The sequence below is a fragment of the Vanellus vanellus genome (genome assembly GCF_965231255.1).
Source record: "Vanellus vanellus genome assembly, chromosome: 20".
NCBI classification, from domain to species: domain Eukaryota; kingdom Metazoa; phylum Chordata; class Aves; order Charadriiformes; family Charadriidae; genus Vanellus; species Vanellus vanellus.
This window is the reverse complement of record NC_138925.1, coordinates 5,200,023-5,224,265: the sequence shown is the minus strand read 5'-3', so window position 1 is coordinate 5,224,265 and position 24,243 is coordinate 5,200,023. Positions and strand designations below refer to the sequence as shown.

The 24,243-nt window shown below is 39.7% G+C and overlaps 1 protein-coding gene across 1 annotated transcript in view; it reads left to right on the top strand.

Moving 5' to 3' along the window:
* The window catches only part of KIF1B (kinesin family member 1B), a 94,549-nt gene that overhangs the window by 57,723 nt on the left and 12,583 nt on the right, over window positions 1–24,243 (top strand). The window contains exons 22-37 of the mRNA XM_082493366.1: window positions 3,104–3,197; window positions 3,975–4,123; window positions 4,737–4,915; window positions 5,938–6,075; window positions 6,770–7,018; window positions 12,457–12,575; window positions 14,327–14,412; window positions 14,559–14,688; window positions 15,046–15,205; window positions 16,899–16,989; window positions 17,636–17,754; window positions 18,725–18,780; window positions 21,482–21,590; window positions 22,242–22,308; window positions 23,558–23,642; window positions 23,889–23,994. Of these exons, the coding sequence (XP_082349492.1) occupies window positions 3,104–3,197; window positions 3,975–4,123; window positions 4,737–4,915; window positions 5,938–6,075; window positions 6,770–7,018; window positions 12,457–12,575; window positions 14,327–14,412; window positions 14,559–14,688; window positions 15,046–15,205; window positions 16,899–16,989; window positions 17,636–17,754; window positions 18,725–18,780; window positions 21,482–21,590; window positions 22,242–22,308; window positions 23,558–23,642; window positions 23,889–23,994 (1,937 nt within the window). The remainder of the gene's footprint in view (window positions 1–3,103; window positions 3,198–3,974; window positions 4,124–4,736; window positions 4,916–5,937; window positions 6,076–6,769; window positions 7,019–12,456; window positions 12,576–14,326; window positions 14,413–14,558; window positions 14,689–15,045; window positions 15,206–16,898; window positions 16,990–17,635; window positions 17,755–18,724; window positions 18,781–21,481; window positions 21,591–22,241; window positions 22,309–23,557; window positions 23,643–23,888; window positions 23,995–24,243) is intronic.

Here is a 24,243-nt window from a genome sequence, read left to right as displayed (position 1 = left end):
GAAAAGCACCCTACGCAGATTTGTGTCTACTGTCACATAGCTGCTTAATTTTTTTTTGGGGGGGGGGGGGGGGAATACAAGCCATACTGCTCTTCCATTGTACCATCTTCTGTTTATTTAAATTCTGGAAGGAAATACAGAGCTGGCTGTTCTCTATTTATTTGCTCACTGAAGACAAAAGAAACTGATGTTTTTGTATACCTCATACAGGAGGAAATCACATACACTACAGTACCTTTGCAGGCATCACGTAGATCCAAAGAATCTAAGTTGTTATGGTACAGTGTTCTGCTTAAAAAGCTGGTCCAGTCTGGTCTTAAAAAGCTTGGCCTAGTCTGAGTGTATGATTTTTATTTTAATTTTTTTCTGTTGTAAAATCTATGATTGTTGTGGCTTTAGAAATTTCCGTGCCTCTGGGCAAAATAAACTTTGAATTCCCTTTCTCCACATTCATGGAGCTGATGATTTCAACCAGTTTGAAGCTGTACAACAATATGCATTGGGTTCCAGGGAGTCCAGGGCATGGACCTTCAGGGCAGCTTCTGGGTGCAGAGTTTTTTCTTTTCTAGCAGTTGAAGTATCTCTACATCAGTACTAACAATTATGTGTGTAGTATCACTAATCAGGTCTGGAAATGTTTGCCTGGAGAGCTGCCCAATCTCTCAGAGCAAACCAACCCCTTTCACAGTGCAGTCAGCACACCTTCTGTGTCAACCAACCTGAAATTCATCCTTCATCTGTTGCTCGGTGCCAGTTATTTTTAAATACTACCATAGTATCAAGTGCCAGGAGGCAATCTTAGTCCTGTTTTTCTGCTTAGGGAAATGGTACCTATTTCTCTTTTTCATTGTGGGAAAACAAACTTCAATTCTTTTACTTAGTTTTAAAAGTAATGCTTCTTAGCGTGGAGTCAAGTAAAAGTGTCTGCTTATGTTAAGTGTTTATTTAGGTATTTAAATGTACAGAAGATAAACCTACTTGGCTCACAAGTCTGAAAACAGAGAAGACGGGAAGCAGGTCCTTGTCTTTGAATGAATGTATTGTGCCTGGGTTTTTCATGCTGGAAGTAGAATTTTCCCAGTGGAATGCTCCTGATTTTTGACCGTTGCCTCTGCAGCTTTTCAGTTTCTCCAAAAGAATCTGATCAAAGATTCTATTTAAACGCTACTTGAAGAGCTTTTAATTTCATTTCTACAATGTAGCTGCTCAAAATGGTACCCTCAGATTATCTACTTCAGACTACAGGAGAATAAATTATTTTGCCCTTCCTTGCGAAGTGATAGAAACAACCTTCTCTTACTTGCATCTGACCTGTTTTATCTTGGTTTCAAATGTGATAGCATTATCTACATGGATAAGGGAGGAAAAAAAGATCAGAGAGAGTGCCTTTATGTTAACGAATTTTTAAGAGTATGTTGGGTATTTCTGAACTGTAGATAAGTCTGAAACTCCTCATCGAGTCTAGAATAGTTTTTGGTGAATCATTAGGAATTTCAGAAGGAATACTAAAAGAAAGTCTGTGTGTTTGGTTTGTAGTTCTTTTGCTGCTGGGCTAAGGTTTATTTACACTGTAAGCATGTAGCCATCGTAGAGTGAATGGACCAGACACAAATGAAGAAGAGGGAGCATTTCAGCCAAATAAAATTTCAAGAGGAAAATTGAAACACAGCCCTCGTACAAAGGCCATATATCTTCAATAGTTCAGTTTTCTCTCCCTAAAGGTCATAGGTATTGAATTCACGGTGTTGAAAACTCTGCCATTTCTAACAGCACAGCTACTGTTTTATAATGCTACCTCCAGGGAACAGGACTTACAAACTTAAAGGAACATACTTCCGGTTTATCTCCTTTCCAAATACCACCTAAAGGTCTTTCTGACTGAACTTGTGTTAAATTTGATGAAGTCGCATTGTGGCAGTGTTAAGCACTATTCTTGCTGCATGAAAACAAAGTAACGTAGCTGTTTGGGTGGGATGGGAGGAAAGTGTAAAGCTTTCCTTCTACAGCTGTTAGACTTAAGAATGCATTGTTGCAAACAGTGCGTTGGAGAAGAATTTTAGGATTTGGAACTGTGGAAGAGAGAGGGTTGGAATATAAGATGACCAACTTCAAGAATTCTCCTTAAGAACTCTGGAATGCTCTTAGTGAATTGTTGTAACTCTCATATAAAAATCTTGAGAAGCCAGTTTAGTGTGTGTAATATATGCCAAAGGATTATTTTCCACAAATAAAATACAGTAGAGAGGTAGGCTCTGAGACCGGGAGCACAGTGACTGTGTCTATTCTAAATATCTTGAATTTGCATTTGTTTTACCAGCAAATAATAAAAGGGTCATTAGGTCTTAATAGCATTTATTTCAAGGCATGATTATGCTGAACAGGAAGAAAATGCTCTTACACCAGAAGGTATTGTTGAAGTGCTCCTTGTGGGGAAACCTCTGCACAGACTTCTCTGCCCACTTACCAGGGTGGTGGTATTTTTTTCACCTTCTGATCTATTAAATACACATGTGAGAGAGTGACACTTAGATCCAAGAGGAAACTCTAATTGAGAACAAAATGTCTTTTTTTTTTTTTTTGTTCCCTGAAATCTGAAATGAATTTTTTTTTGTATCAAAAGGCAAATCAGTGGTGCTGTTAATCCTCTGTTTGAGAAAATGAAGGTGAATAATCCTCCCCTTTTAAATTTATTTCTGTACTCTGCTCTATTTCTGCCTCTTTCCTACCTACCTGAAAGCAGAAAGCAGGTTCCCCAAAATATCCCCTTTTTCCAGTCTTTAGGGGGGGAAAAAATCCTAAACTTTTCCTTCTTGCAGACGCTATGAGCATGTATAGCTGATGATTTTTAAAAAAAACACTGCTATCTTAAAGGTCCCTTCCAACCCAACTAGTTCATGATTCTATTGGCCTCTGTCTTCTCTCTTTTCAAGGACAGATTATACTAAAACAATACATGTTGGTATGTGACCTCTGAGCATTAATGGAAATGTCCTTATGTATTTGTTCTCTTGTGTCTGTCATTCCATCTGAGGTGTTAGTCTCTCTTAACTGTTCTCCTTGCTTTTGTCTGTCCTCCTACACGGTATCTCCTCTCTCCCCACAGGACTATGAGAGTAAGCTGCAGGCCTTACAGAAGCAGGTGGAGACACGATCCTTGGCAGCTGAAACAACAGAGGAGGAGGAAGAAGAAGAAGAAGGTGAGCTTAAAGCTAAAAATAATTTGGATATAGCTAAGCCTAGAGGAACAGTTGCTGTACTATCTCTTGCAATAGACAAAAAACTCGCTTTGGAAAGATGCAAAATGCTTCATAACTTCTTGATCTGTAATCTGCACGGTGTAAATATGTAAAATATCTATTCATAGAATAAATTCCACATGAACAGTAGATTTACATCCCCAAATTCAATTGCTGCACAAACTAGGTCAATTTAACTACAGGCTTTAATTTGGTGGTCTTGAATTTGAAGGAATCTATCTTTTCTTGACGCTAACACAGTTCAAATGTCTTAAACCAAAATAATACTGTTGCTTTTGTTTCCTTGTTTTGATTTCGAAATTTCTTTTTTCTCCTTGGTAGGAATTCGTAGAATTCATGCTGTGACACGTCTGTATAACTCCATTTCTGGATAGTAGATAGAGTTTATTATTCCCATAATACTTGCTTTCATTCCACTGTTTTAGCATTTGGCTTTAATAATTGTTAACTAATTTAAAATAATAGGAGTAGTATTTATTTTGTTTTCTCTGTTCCAAATCTCCTTACTTGATCATTACCTTTCCGCTGCTAGTGGGGAGGAAGTTTGAATCCAGTTTTTCCTCACTGAATAATAAAAATACAGGGTTTTGTTTTCTGTTCTTCTCTTCCAGAAAAGGTGTTGAGAACTTGATGACACAGTCAGAGTATTAGATACTGCCTGTGATGGTTTAGAGAAGCGGCCACAGTGTTTTATTTCTGTTTCTTTGCTCTTCCTAGTGCCCTGGACACGACATGAGTATGAACTCGCACAATGGGCTTTCAGGAAGTGGAAATTTCACCAGTTTACTTCACTGCGGGACCAACTCTGGGGAAATGCAGTATATCTAAAAGAAGCCAATGCAATCAGTGTTGAGTTAAAGAAAAAGGTAGGGACATGCAGGGTAGATTTTTGAATTTTCTGAGTTTTCAGTTTTTACTGTCTAATCCTGCTTCAAACACTCAGAATTACTTGTAGTCTTTAAAGTTATATGTCTCTTGCTTATTAGTCTGGGCTTTAAAAGGGTTCAGAAAATCGAGTCTCTGTTTCAGACTTGTGGCAGAATGAACAACCCCTGCAAATGCAGTTGATATATTCACCTCTTCTTCATTTCCCTTACGCTCTTCCTGTCAATATCATAAACACACGTACATGTACATCTCCCCAGGGCTCAGTCTTTTCCTTTTTGCTTTTAACTTCATGTGGTCATTCATCTTTCCAAGAGAAGTGGGTGCTGCAGGATGTGCTAGGTCTGTAGTTTTCCAGACCTCTGCTAGCTGTGACAGTAAAGGCAGGATATCTGTACTCAGCTGAAAAATATGTTTTATACCATCTTGAGACCGAAAAAAAAAAAAAAGTGATGTAAAAAACCCTTGAATCTGTTCACAGAGACGAAAGTCAAACTGGCTTCATACACTGCATTAGGCTAGGTCTCTGTCCCCTCTGTGATGCTGATATCATGACTTCACAGAACTAAAGCAATTCTTCTTTTTTCCATTCAGGTGCAGTTTCAGTTTGTCCTGTTGACAGACACCCTCTACTCACCCCTACCACCAGAGCTTTTGCCCACTGAGTTGGAGAAGACCCGGGACAATAGGCCTTTCCCCCGTACAGTGGTAGCTGTGGAAGTCCAGGATCTGAAGAATGGAGCAACACATTACTGGTCCTTAGAAAAACTCAAGTATGTAAATATTACCAGAGAACAAAATTCCTTATATCCAAGGACCTTCACTGGAACATTTCACCCCTTGCTGTTCGTTCCCTCTTGTACTTGTTTTTCCTCTGTGTCCTCCCAAATGCCAACTTTCCAGACGTTGTGGTGTGTTTTAAATACCGTCTTTCTAGATTCTTTAAACAAGTGCATTTGTTCTCCAGCATCTTACCTCACCTCCACATTTAATTTTTGTAACTTGAGGTTAGATTTTATTTTTTAAATCTAATAAGGCACATCGCAGCTCACTCATCTCTCTGCATTAATTTTTTCATGTTCCTTTCACTGCAAAAGTTTCCTTGCCACCTGCTTTTATATAACCTAGCAGTAGAGGGCATAATTTATAATAAAAAGCTTAAAGGTGATTCTATTGCTATAGACGCTACACAAATTCTGACTGTAATCTGAATTATTTTCATCTTATTCTTGCAAATAAGCAAAAGGCGTTTGTCTCTTCCCCATTCTCTAAATACTGACTGAAGAACTTTTTTTCCCATTAATAACCTCCGGACAAAGGATCTTGACGTGTGAAACACTTGTTTTCTTCAATTAAATAAATAAATAAATGAAAGTCTATAATGGAATCAATTCACTTTTGAATCAGAATGCCAACATTTCTGTAGTGGAATGCAAAAAAACTGCCTAAATTACTCAGCAATGTTATCTGCTGCAAAAAAGGAAGCAAAAAATAGGCCAGAATTAGATGTGAAGAAGAATATTTAGAAGTTTGAATGAAATCCAAGATTTACGTAAGCTTCTGCAGTGACCTTGCTTTGTGCTCAGTGGGCTTAGCCTACAAAATTTTTCCCAGAATCCCTAACATGGCAGAGAATTAGTACAGTACCGAACTCAGTGGTACAGACTCCTCTGTTCTTTATTCTCTCTTTTGTGTGTGTAATTTGGTATAGGTGAAGTCAGCGTACCTCAGTTTGCGTTCCCTGCTTTCTTATTCACTCTCTATTAGTTTTTTAATCCTGCTTTCCTCTTTGCAGGCAGAGGTTGGACCTGATGCGTGAGATGTATGACAGAGCTGGGGAAATGGCATCTAATACGCAGGACGAGAGTGAAAGCACAATGACAGGCAGTGACCCCTTTTATGACCGCTTTCATTGGTTCAAGCTTGTTGGAAGGTATGTGACAATAATCTCAACTGCTGGTACACTGATAACTCTTGTCAGTTCTGGATGAACTTTGATTTTGAGTGTGGTTATAAACTGTATGGCCACTAGCGTTAATTGTGTGTGGTGTCTTTCGGGCATTTCTGGTAGACTTAAAATATAGTGAAGAGCAGAAAATGCTCTTTAGAATGTTGACGGTTCTGGTGTAACCTTGTAGAATCTGATTTGACTGAACCCTTAGTAAGTTATAAGTTCATTTTAAAAAAGTTCAGTTAGCTAAGTTCTGTCTAAAGTCACTGGAGCAGAGCTGTGGGAATATGAAGAACACTGGAAGCTGAGGGGAAGAGTGGCTCAGGGCGTGCCTTACGTATGTGGTTCAAATAGTTTGGTCATACCCTGTGGAAATACCTAGTATCTGATGGGATTCTTTAATACTTCCTGATGTTGACTGCACCTTTACAGTATTTTTGTCTACAAAAATATGTTTATATTAATTTTTCATTTGCTTTCTGCTCAGTTCAAGGATGCTCTTTTTCCTGACTTTGTTAGCAATCCCCTCCCCTACGTTTCATTCCAGTCCAGATGGTTTGAAGCCTTTGCTTGTTGTTCAGGTGATCTCTGTGCTGATGGCAACAGACGGCTGTTAAATGAAGCATTCTTCTTTCCCCTCACTCTGTTAATTGGTATTCCGTTAACTGATATCTAGCTCCCCCATTTTCCATGGCTGCGTGAATGAGCGTCTTGCTGATCGCACGCCCTCCCCCACTTTCTCCACGGCTGACTCCGACATCACTGAACTGGCTGATGAACAGCAGGATGAGATGGAGGACTTTGATGATGAGGCCTTTGTGGATGATACTGGCTCCGACGTTGGAACTGAGGAGGGATCAGACCTCTTCAATGATGGGCGCGACCCGTTTTACGACCGATCCCCTTGGTTCATTTTAGTGGGAAGGTTGGTGAGGTTACTGTGAGAATGGCCAAAAGGGACCAGCTCTTGCTGTAGGCTGCAATGGCTTTGCCTTGTGCTGCATAGGCTATCTGTCAAACCAGCCAAAATGTCTATATATGTAAATTGGCATTGCCAGAGAATGAGCGTAGTTTAACATTGAGTTTTAAATTCCCATGTCAGAAGCCATGAAGACCTAAATAATAATCGAGAAATGGCCCTGAGATGTGACGATGTGAGTAAATATATTTCTATTTCTAGATAACTGTCACAGCATAGACTGAATGTGGTTTTGCTTGTGTACAGTATTTATAAGAATGCTCTATTTAGCCATTGCAGGATCACTAAGATAGTATTGTAGTGTGTCATTTTCTCCCATAGAAGAGAATCTCAGAGTATGCTGGAAAGTCTTTAAGCCCAATTCAATAAATCCATGTTTTGAAAATTCATCTAACATCCTCTGTGTCTGAAGAGAAAAGTCGGCATGAGGAGAAAGAGAATGTCCCTTTCTGGATGAGGAAAAGAGTATTCTTTGAGATGATTTGGCTTCTCAGATTGTGCATGACTCGGTAGCAAGTATTACGTAGTGAAAGGTCATCATCATTAAAATTCACTGGCTGGTGGTGTTTATCAGCGCTTTCCCCATGTGTTATGCTTGAATTTCTGAAACAAGTTTGCTTAATGTATTTTAGAGTATTATCCATTTGGCCAATCAAGATATGATTAAGGCGTTACCAGACCAGTCTGTGGTGTAGTCCCTAAGGACAGCAAGATGCATTAAAAAAAAAAAAAAAAGTAGCACTGTGCACCGTTTCTTTGCAGATAGTCTTGCATAAGTATGTAACTCATGACAAGAAACAGAAAGATTTTATTTAGTGCCTTTGCTCCCCTCTCTTTGGCTCCCGCTCCCCCAGTTGTTCTTTTCTGCTCATTTGATCACTCTGTCCGCCAGTCTACTTGGTGAAAGGGTAAGGGAGGCGGTTCCCATAGGCCTTGTGCAAAAGAGGGGGTGAGACTCCGTGGTCGGCGGAAGGGAGGAACAAAGGAGAAGGAACCAGAGCTTGACTTTACCCTTTTCTGTGACTGTCAGCAGGGAAGGCTTCGTGGTCAGGAAGGTGGGATCTTTTTGTAGTTTCCCCAAATGCAGGAAACCTGATTGAGTTATTTGTGAAAATGAGGGACTGAGTTTGTCAGTCTTTTATCAAGCTTTTAGATCAGTTTCACTGTATTGTCTAACCTCATTCTTTGTCGTTAGTGGACCTCTTTACAAGCTGTGATTAAAACTTGAAACTTCTTGATCTAGTCTTTGAAACAAAAATGACAGTTACTAAATGCAAGAAATTGCGTTAGTGCTCTTTGATCTCTCTGAATTTATGCTCTTATGTACAATGTCTGATAATTTGTGCTATAAACCACACATTATTAACGTTCGGGTTGATCTGATCCACAAGAGTCAGTTTGGGAAGGCCACCTTAACTGGCTTGGAAGGGTTGTCAGCTAGTTAAAGCGTATGTGCGCTGTTCGCAGTGGCTAGGGCTGCTTTCTTGGAACAGGGCTGGCATACCCAGCGTATCCTCCCGTTGTGCGTGTTCTTTCAGAGCGGGACCTTCAGTGCTTGGGAAAAAGTTGAACTATTCATCTTCGTTTCACAAACTCTTCAGGAAGCACAACACAAGCTGAGCAAATACAGTGTATAATGAAAACAGTCGTGCTTCCTGGCAATTACACAACTGGCTTCCCGTTTCCATGTATTAAAAAGAGTACTGAGCTCTGTCTCTATAGACAGACGTGAAGCTGCAGCAGTGAGGGGTGCGAGCCTGAACCGTGTCAGCTGCACGTATTAAGGAACTCTGCTTGGGCTCTAAAGCGTATTGAGGAATGAAACTTAGTTTGTATTATCTCCAAGTAGACAGCTGAATGACTTTTTCCCAGTCGTTGGTTTCTATTCTCTTCTGTTTCTATTCCTGTCCTGTTCTTCTATTGTGCTGCTTCTGTCAGCAGAAAGCCGTTAGGCTGTTTAGCGCCACTGAATAGAAACTGTTTTGATTCCTCAGTATCCTCCAGCATGAGAATTCTGCTTTTGAACAGTGTGACTTACAAGTATCAGAGGGTATGTCCGTCTGTGTAGATATTGTCTTGAGCACAAGGTAGTGTTCAATTTATAACAAACCAAAATTCTTTTAACACTTTTTACCGTATACTGTTTTATATGTGGAATGTGTAGGACAAAATCAAAATAATTTTAAATATTTTTTGAGGGGGTCATCAGCAATAATGAGTCCAGGTCACGAAGGAGAGGAGGAGAAATTGATGATGGGGTTATCTAACTCCTTGGCCATCACAGTATTTTTTTTTCCTCTCTTTGTGCTGTGGCTGCCTCTTACTTGTACTATAACTATTAAAGAAAAGAGAAAAAAAAGAAAGAGCTGGTCCCTTTAGCCATCTCTTCTGGCATGCTGGGTTGTCTTTAAGGCTGATTCTATTGAACGGTGTGACACATCGAGCACTTGCTATGTTGTTAAGGGAGGTGGGAAAGGACTATGGGATATTTTATTTAAATCTCAAATTGATGTGTTTATTTAAAAAATATCCATCATCATTCTAAGTTCTGTTGTTTTTGTTTTGATTTTTAAAAAAACTTGTGTTTGTTAAATTTCATTTCTAGTTTTGTTGTGAGTATGCCATTTTACCTCACCAATCTTTCTGCTAATACAGCTTCCCCTCTTTCAGTCTGCTGGGCTAAGGTGCAGGAGGACACTTGCATACGGGGTGTCTGGGGAGTAGGAGTCTTCCCAGATCCGGGAAGAGGAGATTTTATCCATTGGATAAGATTTTATCCATTCCTAACTTGGTACTGTCTTGTGATGACGCAGATGGAATGGTGCTGGAAGGCAGTATTGCTGCGTAAACCAGCTCCTTGCTGTGTACAGCAAATGTGCTATTGCTCTCCATTCTACAGAAGAGATCCAGCATCTTTGTCACCAAACAGGAAGCTTAAAACTTTTTGCATTACGTGTTTTTCTTTCTCTAAGTCAAAATGATTCCAGCGAGCTAGGTGACTGTATGGATGGAAGTTAAGGAAGATAAGAAATAGTTTTTCTTTGGGCTTGTTGTTTTAATGAGGCAACAAAATTGTAGTTGCTAATAAACCTGAATGCTTTGGCTGTCTTATGTTCAACAGCAGCTTCAGAACTTTAGCCATGCAAATAAAAATATAATTTTATTTTTCATGCAGTTAATGCTTTCGCTTTCCGCTAGTTTGGCGTTGAAGTAGGAAGGCTTCTGTAATGACTGCCTCTAGTAGTGAAACTGTCTCTTACTGTATACATACCAATTCAAGGCTATTTAGATTTCGTTCTGTTGGGGAAAAATGTCCCTTCTCCCTAGCTTGAAATGTGGTTTTCAAACTGTGTGTGTTATTCCTGTTGAGCATATAACTACATACCTTCCTGAACTCCATCCCTGGTCCAGACCAAGTGAACCATTCCAGTTTGTTAGTGTGGGAGACTGTTTTCTTGTATGGTGGGATGCTGCTTTCTCAAATGAGCACCACCTGAAATCGCAAAGCTAATAACAAAAATGATTTCTTGGAGGAAAAAAATATTAAACTTCCGATTTTGTTACTTTAAATTTAGTCTCTTCTCCCTTCCCCTGCTTTAACAGTGCTTACCTCACTTTGGAGCAGACTGAAAAGGAATTAGATCCTAATCTTAGTCGAGTGTTACGTTGCAGTTGTTTTTTTTTGTTGTTGTACAGTTTTCTTCATTTTTTGTTTTGCTACTTTTATAGCTGTATTAATCATTCTCTTCTCTATTGCATTTTGTCACCACTTTGTTTTATAGTAGCATTATTTTTGTCTCTCTGGTTCACACCTGACACCTATTTGACCACCTTGTCATTTCAAGAGAATTCAATCATTCTGGGAATAGGCATGTGAACACAAGGAGAAAGACTTTTCCCTGTTCTAACTTTGGTCCTTAGCTGTGCATCGTAAGACTGATCCAAACTCAACTCCTTGCTGTGCTCACGGAACAAATTCGACAGCTGATGTCTCCAGACAGAGGCAGTGAACATCTTTGTCTCTCTCGGTCCTCTTTTGTCATGCAGGACTTTCCCTATGAATATTAAACAACAACAGTTATAAATTTGAGGAATTAATTATACGTAATACTAAAGACTAAAAGAATAAGAGGACTGCAAGAAGGAAATCCAGTTAAACAAATGACTGGTGTTTAGTATAATTTAATATGCATAAATTATTAATAATTACATATGTAATTGGTTAGTCACTTTAAATCCAATGACTGGTAAAACTATTGGTTAAACTTCTATATCATCTCAGTATTCTTATGAACTTTGAAACGCTTCACTCAATAAATACAGCCTTCCAATTTTTTCCCCTTGCTGAGAGCCACTCTCCCTGACTTGTTATGCTTCTCAACATTTAAAGTTTCGCTCAACCTAATCACACTGAAGTGTTCTAAGAACTCTTGCAATTCATTGCAGAAAAGTAAAATAACTTAATAACATTAGTCTAACTTTAATTAAAACTCTGTACAATAAAACTTGTTAACTTTATTGTTCCAAAATAGACCCTGGTTGTGTATAACTGTAAAAGTTAGTGTGTGGCAGGATCACCCGGTACGGGGCCTAAATGCTGCAGTCCCTATTGTAACCTAGTAAATATTTCTACACGATTGCTCTAGAGTACAGTTGTGGTAATTCATTGTTTGTGCTTTTGTTTGGGGTTTTTTTCCCCCCTTTTTTTGAAAGAAACAACTATATTACTCCTCAATATATTTAGCTGTGAAGACTATCAGTCTTCCACTATCTGTACACTCAGTGAATCTTCCAAGAAACCCAAGAGATGACTTATGGTTTATTGGGGATTTCTGATTACTCTGTATACAGTGTTACCAAATATATGTAGAAGAGAGAAAACATTCAGTCAGTCTGTGTTGAAGAGTGTTTTTATATGTTCAGTAAAAGATTTGAGGCTGTGTGGACACAGTAGATCTATTGCCTTTTAATTTATCACTTCCAACTACACTCATGAGGTGGAAAACAGCAATTCTTTACAGTCTGTAGTTCCTTAGTAGACTTCTACCATCTTGCTAACAGCTCCGTATACAACTGTAGTGCCTCTAAAAGTACCTTTTATAGAGCCATCATCTTAAATTGTCTCCTTAATGTGTTTTGTAACTCACTAATACAGCCCTGTGTCTCCAGTATAGTCTGATTTAGAGCATTTTGTAGCCTCACTTAACTTTGACACTGCTGAAGAGCCCTGTGCGGACAATACGGATACGTGACCGCAGTGCAGGTCTAATACACGGAATAAAGTAGAATGTCTGAAGACTTGAATATCCCATTACCCAACCAAATACTGCAGTCTGGTTTTGCAGATGATCGCCTAATCCTGTTTGTGTTTGCTTCCCTTCCAGAGCATTTGTATACCTGAGCAACCTGCTGTACCCAGTGCCTCTTATTCACAGAGTAGCTGTTGTTAGTGAGAAAGGAGAAGTACGAGGATTTCTGCGAGTCGCAGTGCAAGCTATAGCAGGTGAGATACTCTGACAGCTTTATAGCGCAGCAATTTGGTACGCTATGAATAGCTGCAGCTTTAAAAAACAGGCAAGCAAATCAAACCCGAGTAATTTTAGTGTTGCAAAGAACCTCGTTCTTTATTGTTAACTTGCATTTGATTTTTTTTCATTGGTGTGAATCATATGGACCAAGCATGAATAAATCTTGAAATAATGCTACTGATCGGAAGCTTTTAAAATTATGATATTGACCACCGAAGTTTATACCTGGCAACTAATGCAACAGTGCTTTTTCAGACAGCGAAAGGGCTAACTGGTGTCAGTAAGTCTAAAACGAATAAGAAAGCAAAGGTTTTCTTTCTGGCACCCAGTATAAACAGTGGACAAGGATATATGCAAGTTTGATAGTTGTGATGACTCGCAGAATAAATGTACCATGTGTTTGCTCTTCTCAAACTATCCTTTTAAATAATATGCGGAGACGGGCTCCTCCATTCTCTGACTGAATAGCGTGTGAAGAAGTTCCTGAACTGACTGTTTTCAACATAGTATAAACAGAAATCAGCAGCAGTTTTCCATTTCATTGCCTCACTGAAATGCGTTGTGACTTAGAAGCTGCTTTAACATACTGATTAATCACCAAGAATTATCAACTTTTCAGAAGATAAGGGTAGACGTATGGGGATGCTAACTGCTTCATCCAGTTTTGAACCACTATTCTCTGCGTGCCAGAGCCTAACTGCCGTCCGCTAGTCAGTTGCTAATATTTTATACTTTTCCAGTATGGGGTGAGGTAGTTGAGGTTTACTGTTGGTAGTTAGCCATGTTTTATCCATGCTGGTGAGAGCACAGATACTTCCCATAATTTGTCCTTTCTAGCAGTGGCTAACTGCCAGCATTTCTTTATTGTTTAGGTAGGGTAACCCTGGAGGTTTCACTCTCCATGGGAACGTATAATGAAATCTCAGACTCTGAAGATCTGTAAGAGTCACTCTGGCAGGGACTAAAACAGCAAGTGAAATAAAATCTGTTTTAATGTCTACAGAAGTCTCATTTCTAGCTTTGTTTGGTCTCCTTAGCATTGACCAAATGTTTCCAAAAAATATTCTATTTATCCATCCAAATAAATAGAATACGTCATGACTAATAGAAATTGAACTGGGAGCATCTCTTGAAAAAGGTCCATGGCATTATTTGGTCCCTAAGCGAAGTTTCAGAACACATTCTGAATCTTGGAATTTCCCCTGCAAGCATGGATTTACGGTTGAAAAAATATCTGGTGTTTAACCAGGCCGCGTTGTTGTTACTCTCCACAAAGAGGAGGAGGTTAAATGGGCAGATTATATGGACAGAACTGCCTTTCAAACTCACAGCATGTACTTGTGAAGCTTTGCTAGTGTGGCTGCTTTAGTTTATGGCTACGGAATTTTCGATGCCGGTTTAAATCAATGTAAGTATACATTCCCATGTGGGTCATTGTATTATGCTATGTTAATTCACCTCAGATATAATAATCAGAAGTAAATAAATAATCAAAATGAGTGCTAAACTTGTTTTGCATTCAAAATTCTCTAAAGTTAAGTGTATTCATGATGAAACTTCATAGCTTGTCTTGTTATTTTCCCACACTTGAGTTCATGATGGATAGGTTTCTGCTATGATTTTTTCCAGCACTAATTTCCATTGTAATCTGAATTTCTATTTAGATAACCTTTTTCACTCTCCTCCCCATAATTATTTTTTTAATATTTTTTTTCCTATTTTTTAGCTGATGAAGAAGCCCCAGATTATGGATCTGGTATTCGACAGTCTGGCACAGCTAAAATTTCATTTGACAATGAATATTTTGATAAGGTAAGAAGTCTTAAAATTGGGTTCGGTTTCTGTGAGTGCAATAGTTCGTGCTTCTAAATCAAGAATAAGTCATGTGGGGGAAGAAGGGGATGGGAAACCCAGAAACAGCAGGAGTCTGTTATATACAATTTCATTTAATTTTTCAGAGTGATTTTTCTTCAGTTGCAATGACTCGGTCTGGACTGTCATTGGAAGAATTAAGAATTGTGGAAGGGCAAGGACAGAATTCAGACGTTACCACTCCTCCAGAGGAGATCAACAGAACGAATGAGCTAGGTAAGCAAGAAATAGGTAGTAGCAGTATTCAAGGGAAATCTGAGACACTTTCTGCTGTTGATAGAAAGCGGTTCTGAGTGTCTTTCAAGAATACGAGAGGTAGGAAGAGGTGTAGCCACTGGGTTGCATATGACAGATGCTTGAGTTATGCATTTGGAGAACTGTGCAGAAAAACTGTTCCCAGGTATTTGGAGCTTTTGATAAAGCAAATAATTTGGTCTCAAAAGAAAAACAAAAGAGTGTGATGGGACTAAACTGTTGCCTGAAGGAATATTATAAGAAAAAAAAAAAGAAGAAAGGGGGGGGAAAAAAAAAAGAAAAAAAAGATTTCATGTGGGATGTTTGTGTCTCCCTAAGACCTGAAGTCAGCCACTTTGGATGGAAAGATGACTATGGAAGGATTCACTGAGGAAATTGGTGATCACTTGAAACTGGGTAGTGTGTTTACCTTCCGCGTGACAGTGCTACAGGCCAGCGGCATCCTTCCTGAATACGCAGATATTTTCTGTCAATTCAAGTAAGAATTTCTCCTTATTTATGTTAGGCAATGAATGGTTTGATAGAGAGTGCAAATAATGGAGGGTCTGATTGAGAGCTTTTCAAATCGGTGGCAGTGTGGTGTAGCAGAGGAAAACACCTTGTCAGTTACTGGAATGCCTGTTACAAGCAGTACCTGATTTGTGTTAGTACGGTGTTAAGGAATAAAGTTTTGCAGAAAGGATCTAGTTACAGGTATCTTAAGTTTTCGCTTGGTAATGTCTTTTAATGTGAAAAAATTGGTATTAGATTTATTAAGTTGTACATATGCTCAATTGGAATGAAAGCTATGTGAATCTTGAGTAACACAGTAGCTCTCCAGGGAAAATGTTCTTTGGCTTAGTTTCTTAACAAAGAGAATGAAAAATGTGAGTAATAAAGACACAAAATAAGTACAGGAATTGTGGTCTTGAAGACTAGGGTATTTCTACCTGCCTGGACAGGTATACTCTTCGTTGGGTAAAAAACTGGCTGGATGGCCGTGTCCAGAGAGTGGTGGTAAATGGAGTTAAATCCAGTTGGTGTCCAGTGACGAGTGGTGTCCCCCAGGGATCGGTGCTGGGGCCCGTTCTCTTTAATATCTTTATCAACGATCTGGATGAGGGGATCGAGTGCTCCCTCAGTAAGTTCGCAGACGACACTAAACTGGGGGGGCGTGTTGATCTGCTTGAGGGTAGATTGGCTCTGCAGAGGGATCTGGACAGGCTGGACAGATGGGCTGAGGCCAATGGTATGAGGTTCAACAAGGCCAAGTGTCGGGTCCTGCACTTGGGTCACAACAACCCCATGCAGCGCTACAGACTGGGGGCGGAGTGGCTCGAAAGCTGCCTGGCAGAAAAGGACCTGGGGGTGTTGGTGGACAACCGGCTGAGCATGAGCCAGCAGTGTGCCCAGGCAGCCAAGAAGGCCAACACCATCCTGGCCTGCATCAGGAATAGTGTGGTGAGCCGGACTAGGGAAGTAATCATCCCCCTGTACTCGGCACTGGTGAGGCCTCACCTCGAGTACTGTGTTCAGTTTTGGGCCCCTCACTACAAGAAGGACATTGAGGTGTTGGAGCGTGTCCAGAGAAGGGCTACAAAGCTGGTGAAGGGTCTGGAGGACAAACCTTATGAGGAACGACTGAGGGATCTGGGGTTGTTTAGCCTGGAGAAGAGGAGGCTGAGGGGAGACCTTATCGCCCTCTACAACTACCTGAAAGGAGGTTTTAGAGAGATGGGAGCTGACCTCTTCTCCCTGGCGACAAGTGATAGGACAAGAGGAAATGGGTTCAAGTTATGTCAGGGCAGGTTTAGATTAGATGTTAGGAAGCATTTTTTCACTGAAAGGGTTATTAAACATTGGAATAAGCTGCCCAGAGAGGTGGTGGATTCACCATCCCTGGAGGTGTTTAAGAAAAGGGTAGATGAGCTGCTTAGGGACATGGTTTAGGAGTGGTGGTGTTTTTATCAGGGTAGGTTAATGGTTGGACTTGATGATCTTAAAGGTCCCTTCCAACCTCACTGATTCTATGATTCTATGATTCTAGCTTTAGGCCATCACTCAACTCCCTGTAAAGTTCTAGCAGAATAAATGGAGGAGTTTCATTTCAGTGTTGTGTTCACAGCACAGCAATCGTCACTACACTGTTCTGTGGTGGTTTATTTTTGGTTTGTTTTTTGTTTGTTTTAAAGCTTTTTACATCGGCATGATGAAGCTTTCTCAACAGAACCTCTCAAAAACAATGGTCGAGGGACTCCCCTTGGGTTTTATCATGTTCAGAATGTAAGTGAAACTTTGCATGCATAGTAAATGTCTGTTTTAGCACTGGGAGTTGTGTGTATCCTTCTTGTTAAACTCATGAGAGGTGTATGGGAAAGGGAGACCAAGGGGAATTATTAAGAAGAGACAGTAGGAGGAGTGATCAGGTGAGTGATGTAATCCCCTGTCCTGGTTGACATCCCCAATGGAGAACAAAATGCAGAATGATTCTGTGTGGCAGATTTAACTCTTCCTTCACCTCTACTGTCCGCCTTTGAATTTTCTGTTTCCCTTGCAGGATGTTCAATGAAAGCAGTGTAGAATTCAGGAAATAAAATATTTGTGGATAGCAGTGTTCATGAGTGTTCATCTCAGTGTTCATCTGAGTTCAGTGTTCATCTGTGTGAAGTGGATATATCTATTTTTATGAACTGTGTAATCTTTTGGTTACACGTAGCCTCCTCGTCTCTTCTCCTACTTAAAATGCCTGATATTGAGGCTTTCATTTTCTCCTTTATTGGAGAGTGAAGTTAGTGCCTAAACCAAAAAGGAATGCAGTTGCTTTTACTGTGAGTGGCACTAAACTGTTTGAAAAATAGACTCCTGAAATTCAGACTTAGAAGATTTTCTTTTTGTATGTCTCATTTTCTTTCCTTACTTTGCCTAATAGATTGCTGTGGAAGTGACAGAATCATTTGTGGAGTACATAAAAACAAAACCTATTGTGTTTGAAGTCTTTGGACATTATCAGCAGCATCCTCTCCATCTGCAAGGACAGGATCTCAACAGGTACTGTTCGCTATCCTGGCATAAAGGCTTTGTGATCGTGCTCGGGTTAGCTCTGCAGTTCAGGCAGTGCTTTTTCATACTCCTGAAATTACGTAGCCACACCCTCCCGAGTAGGTTTCCTATTTACCTATCACCGGCCTATTTACCCCGTGTGGTATGTTTTGTTACTGAGTGATGGAGTTGCTCTACCATCTTGAACACGGAAACCTGTTTTGCCAGTGCCGCTGCATCCACCCTGCAAACCCTGTGGTGGTAAAATATCGTACTTGGAACTTCAGTGGTGATCTCAGTGGGTTCTGGGTAAACGTTAACAGTGCTCCAGATGCAGCGTTCCCTCAGGGCAAGTGGCCCGAGGCTTAAAGGTAGGATGACAAAAGAAGAGACAGGACATGAGGGGAAAAACAAAAGGCTCTTGACCTTTTCACATACTGGTGCCAAAGTTGCTGAGCATCTGAATTTTCAGTGTAAGGGAAAAGACCCCTAGTCGTTGTTGTCATGTTCACAGCTATCGGAAGAGGCTGTTGTCTGGACTGCTTGGCCTGTTACCCCTCCTACTGAAGGCGGCAGCTGCAAAGAGGAAGCACATGCTGGTTTGAAGAGGAAATGCCAGCTGAGGCTTCTTCCTTGCCCTTAAGTTATTTTGGGAAATGCCTGTTACCTGCTTAAACTTTCAGTGCAGAACCGGGGTAGAGCAGTTGGAAATTGTAAATAATCTTTTTTTTCACTGACAGCTAGGATTAATTAAGTTAGAATAGAAAAAGGACATAAAGTAGTCTGAGAAGTGTGATGAGTCTACTTGTTTTCCTGACAGGTGATAATTGCCTGTCTGCATGGGATTGTGGGGATATTTTTAGAGATAAAAACGGGTGGAAGGACTGTACTGGGGGTGTGTGTATACATACATGCATGTGTGTGTATTTGTATATATTTTTCAATATTTATATTGATAACTCTTTTCATTTCTCTATAGCCCTCCACAGCCTTCCCGAAGATTCTTTCCTCCCCCTATGCCGCTCTCAAAGCCAGGTGAGAACCGTTCGCTAATTCTGTACATCACATGTCTGCTACTGAAAATGAAGGTTGAAGTGTATTCCTAAGCTATTCAGGACACCAAGAAATGTAACGGAATGAATGTTGCAAAGGGCATTGGATCTCTTTGCTGGCTCTCTTCCTTTTTGTGTGTTCTTTTCAAACTCCTCTTGCAGGAAGTGCTTCTTGATTTGTTAAAGAGTAGATGAACATTCCTGAGGTGTTGACCATATTCCACGAGATCTGGCTGTGGCTCTTTATGTGCTTACTGAGCACTTGACTGGACATTTTCTTATTCATTAACCACTTCATCTTTTTGCTCTCTAACGTTCTTGTTTAGTGAGTCGGTCTTGTTGAAATGATCCTTGGTTTTCTTTGCTTAATTATAATAATGCATGCTGAGCTCTTATGTTTTTTTTCCATTTCACCTTTTAATTTCCTCCTCCTCCAGCTTTCTCTCACCTGCATATTTCTTCCATCCTTTTTTTTTGTGTGTTCCATTCCGTTTGCAGACCATGAAAGAAAAATTGAGTTGATTAGGTATCTTATGTCTGGCTATGTAAACGTGCATGTGCTGAACACGCTATCCGAGCATGCCAACGTGCTTGCGTCCTCTGCTGTGGCTGCTTTCCAGGATGGAGCTGACCAGCTGCCACCTTTTCTCTTTCTGCCTATTCCCAGTTGTCAGAGTGAGCGGGCTCCTAAACGAGATGGTTAGTAGCCAAACTTGATCTATGGTAGATGTAGTAGTAGTTCCAAAACGTGCTTCAAAATTCCTTTTTTCTTATTTTTATCACGTAGTATTCATGGGACTAGAAACTGCAGTGGTTGCAGTCATTGAAGGATGATGCTGTGCTTAGTTTAGGGCTATTCTAGAGTGAACCATATAGAAAGTCGATAAACTCCAGTGTGCTAGGTATCACAGATTTTTTTTGTCAGTGGATCTATTCCCTGTAACTTCCTGGACCTCTGATTTTTTTTTTATTTTTTTTTTGTGTTCTGTACGTAGTTTTGTGAGTTAGGGATGAGAGATGCTGCATATGAAAAAACAGCTGTATAGGAAACATTCTGCTGTGTTCTATATAGGTTTCCTTTTTGCTCATCTTTTTTTTTGCCACTAACAATGCTATTCCTCACTTACATTTTTATTTAGTTTTATTACAAAAAAAAAAGGCATGCTGGTTAGTAATTATGCCAGTGCAAGTCCATGAGAACTTCTAGAACAGGCTTTCATGTTTAGTTAAATGTGTCTTTCTGTTGTTTCTGTCTTTTAGTGCTTTTGAGTTTCTCTGTTTAGCAGTAAACTTGTGTGACTTGCTGTGTTTGATGTTCCTCTTGCTATCGACAGCATTGAGTCCAGCTGTCATGAGTTCATGTGCAGCTCCATGATGTGATGGGTAGAAGAGAGTGACTACCCTGCGTAATGAATGGGAAAAGTAAATGATGACACCAAAGCTTGCTACCTAGCACGATGGAGTTGTAGTGCTGTAAATAACCAATTCTTGTAAATTCTGTCCCTCTGAGGTAGCTGCTATTTTACCCAGAAAAGAGACAGAATTCGCCGCCCCCCCCCCCCCCCCCAAAAGACATTACACTGGCACACCTATAAGGATCTGTTCTTAACTGGGGACTGTTATGTCCTTCCAGTGCATGGGAAATTAAGTCGTGATAGAAGCTGAAGGATTCACAGAGGTGTGACAATAGGAGAACGTAAAGAACGCTTGAGCAAGGGAAGAATGGGGCTTGAGAGGCTAGAAGGGAGAATAGTTATTTGGCTTAATAACAGCAATGAGGTTAGTATTTGAAAACAAAAAAAATTGGAAAATCAATTGCAGAAGTTACGAAAATATCTGTTAGAGTACACAGGAACTAAGCTTTTAAAATGTTGCATTTACAAAAATGAAATGAACGAACTGATAAGAGAAGTCATGTAATGGTGGCTAAAAAGTGTGATGTAAGTATGCGTGAAGGAATATCAAGTTATTTCTATAATTTCAGTTATCCCGCTATTTTTTTAACATGGTTTATCCCTATATTAAAGCATTTAGAGAGGATCGGACCATTAGTAATCACTAATATCAAAACATAAGGAGCCCAGAAACATACTTTGGCAGGATTATGGCTCTGCAGTAAGTCTTGTTCAGTCTTTTTCCGTACATATTCTCTTATCTAAACTGGTACAGGAGACTAGCAACTTGTAATGTGAAGAAGTGAAGACCAAAGTTTTAAGTTCTTGATTTTTTATCTTTTTTTTCTTGTATGGGGAAGAGGAAGTGTACTTTATGGGTGAGTAATGGTGCAGATGAACAGACCTAAGCAATTCTAACCGACAGGATGTTAAGCCGTAAAGTAACTGGTGCCCATTTGAGGAAACTCTTTTTCTGTGGATCTGGAGAGATTGCATATTTTTACAAGCTTTTTGGATACGCTATTGTTTCATTATTTAACTTTTTTTTTTTTAATCTAGTAACTTAGATCTAAAAAACAATGCTTTGAGAAATAATGATTGCTGTAAGCAACATCACTTTCATGGAAAAGGATGTGGTCTGCGTATGTACATAGAACACATGGGATCACTGAAATGATGTGTTTCTGTGAGCCCTAGAGTAAGCTTTACTTGTTCAGTCTTTGTAAACCATTCTTCTTTCTTGTTCTTCTTCCTGTTTTGTTTTTTTGGTTTTTTTTTTTTCCCCTTAAGTGCCAGCTACAAAGCTAAATACTATGAGCAAACCCAGCTTGGGCCAGAGTGTGAGCAAATATGACCTCCTTGTATGGTTTGAGATCAGCGAATTGGAGCCAACAGGGGAGTAAGTCCCATATTAATCTTTTCTGTTTTAAGAACAGTGCTTTATGGGAGTTTGATCTTTTGCCCTTTCATCTGCTCAGGCAAGGCTGGTGTTTAGCAGTCATTGTTGGGCGGTGGCCTGGCTTATGTGAGCCTGGCATCTGGCTGGTTTGTAGTGATTGAGTGTGAATTCTGCTGCCATTCATCATCCCCATTGGAAAGGACTGAAGAGATAAAATAACATTTTTTCACGCTTGAAGTAATCTTTCTGCTTTGAAAGCCCATGCACACCAGCTGAACAGGTGCTGTGAAAACTCATCCTATATAGGCCATGAGTTTAGATTCTTTGGGTCACTAGAGACGTTATGCTCCAGAAGCAGGCCCTATTTTATGTTCACCTCTGCTACAGAGAAGGTTTTCCCCTGACAGGTCTTTAAGGATTATACTGAGAAGTGAGTTCCATAGTTTTCCAGAAGTACTGGAAGTGCAGTATATGGTACTTGTATATTTTACTGATACTGTGGTCCCATAAAGAGTCCAGTCTGAGAGTCAGTAGAAACACTCTTATTTCTTCAGATACGATATGGAGAGGTAACTGTTGGCAGCAGAATACAGAGTAAAGTTGCTGTGCTGGTATATCTTTCCTGCCTGTTGATTTTACTGTCTCACACAGGTATATTCCTGCTATTGTGGACCACACTGGAGGCCTGCCGTGCCAGGGGACGTTCCTGCTTCACCAGGTACTAATGAAGGCTGTAGAACAGCAAGTTTCGTCTCGGGGGTGTGTGTGTGTTAGAATACTAATGACTGGATTTTGCATCTTTCATGTCTTCTCCTTTCCCACACAGCTGTCTAATGATAGCTGTAGGGTCAGTCATCTTTCAGTCTCTACTTAGTCTGTTAGCTTTGGGCTACGAGGAGGATATGTTTGGCCCTTAGTATAATGCTGTTTCCTTTGCTTATCAGTGCGCATCCCACTTGTAATAGATTAAAGCCTTTTAAAAAGCAGGAACCTTTGGGACCAGATCTGTGCCTTCAGTGTTCTCTGACATTTCTACCAAGGACGCAGAAGGATCGTGTGGATTCAACTTTGTTGATACTTTCTCGCTGCAGGTGGCTATGAGGCAGGTCTACCAAATGACCATGTCTCAGTGCATTTTAAATGCCTGTAATAATCCTTAATAATAATTTGTCTTTAGCTAGATTTTAAAGATAATCCTAGTTAAATGTTGTTTATGTTATGTTTTTTCTACCCTCAAATTTTAAGTTCCTTGTCATAGACTTTACCTGTTACTTGCCTTTCCTCTCTTTAAATGATGGAACAGGTCATATAGCTTAGGAATATTGGTCGTAGTCCAATAATTTCCTTAACAAAAAAATAATAAAAATGTTACTTGGTTCTGGATTTGCTAGTGTCCTCACCAACACCTGAGGAATTTTTCTTTTTCAGATATGCTGTTTATTTCTATTCCACAATTTTACCTTCTTCCCAGCTATTAGAGAGTTTTACTATGTTTTGACTTGTAACAGTCATGTGACAAAGGAGGATAATATCTGCATGAGTAGTTGCTATCTTCTAGTAATTTCTTTCGGTGTATATACACTTTTTCTTTTAGGGTATATACACTTCATATGTAACATCTAACTATATAAACACACATTACCAAAGTATTTGTTTGGTTTTGTGGTCAACTCTGATATATCCCAGGGACCATACATATCTTCTTAGAGAGTGTAGCAACAATTTCAGGACTATTTTAGGTTAAAAAGCTCTGCTTTTGTGGAGCGAGGAGGGAGAACTGTAACTTCTGTTAAATATGAGAATATAATGTCCCTCTTAAAGTTAATTTTAGGGCCCTGAAACACATAGGAGTTTATTCACAGTTACAGACTAATTTAAATGATCTTGTTTGCAGTATAAGTACAAAATAGATGATGTTAGTGTGTGTGTGAATACTTCACCAGTGTTTTGTTTTTGAACTCTACCAGGGAATCCAGCGTAGAATCACAGTCACCATTATCCATGAGAAGGGGAGCGAGTTGCACTGGAAAGATGTGCGAGAGCTGGTTGTTGGTGAGTATATTGCTTTGCATGTTGCTATGTAAAGAAGAAAAAGTACTAATGGTAATTTCTCTTTGTATCAGATTCTGTTGTCTTTGAGTATTGGCTGCGAGAGGAGGATTTTGAAAAAGATCCAGAGGAAAAACTTGAGTTTTGTGCAACTTGTTAATCACTTAGTCTGAAATGATATTTGGGAAAACAAATTCCTTCTGTGGTTCAGGTTTAGTTTTAATTGATTCCCTCTCCTACCCTTTTCAGGACGTATAAGAAATAAAGCAGAGGTAGATGAAGCTGCTGTGGATGCTATTCTGTCTTTGAATATTATCTCTGCAAAATACCTGAAGTCTTCTCACAGCTCCAATAGGTAAGTGAATAAAGTGAGCACTCTACCAGGAATCTAAAATTTCTTTGACCGCTGAGGTATTGGCAAGATGTTTTGGAAAGTTGGGTATGTTGCTAATAATAAAATGTAGAATTCTGTGGGCCCAGGGCATGCAGTTAGAGAATGAAGTAACAATGAACCATAAATTCTTTCTAAAGCTGAAGTCCAGTGGTCTACATGGAGGATTTCTTGATAATGCATTTGAGTTACTTTCCATTTGTAAGCACTGTA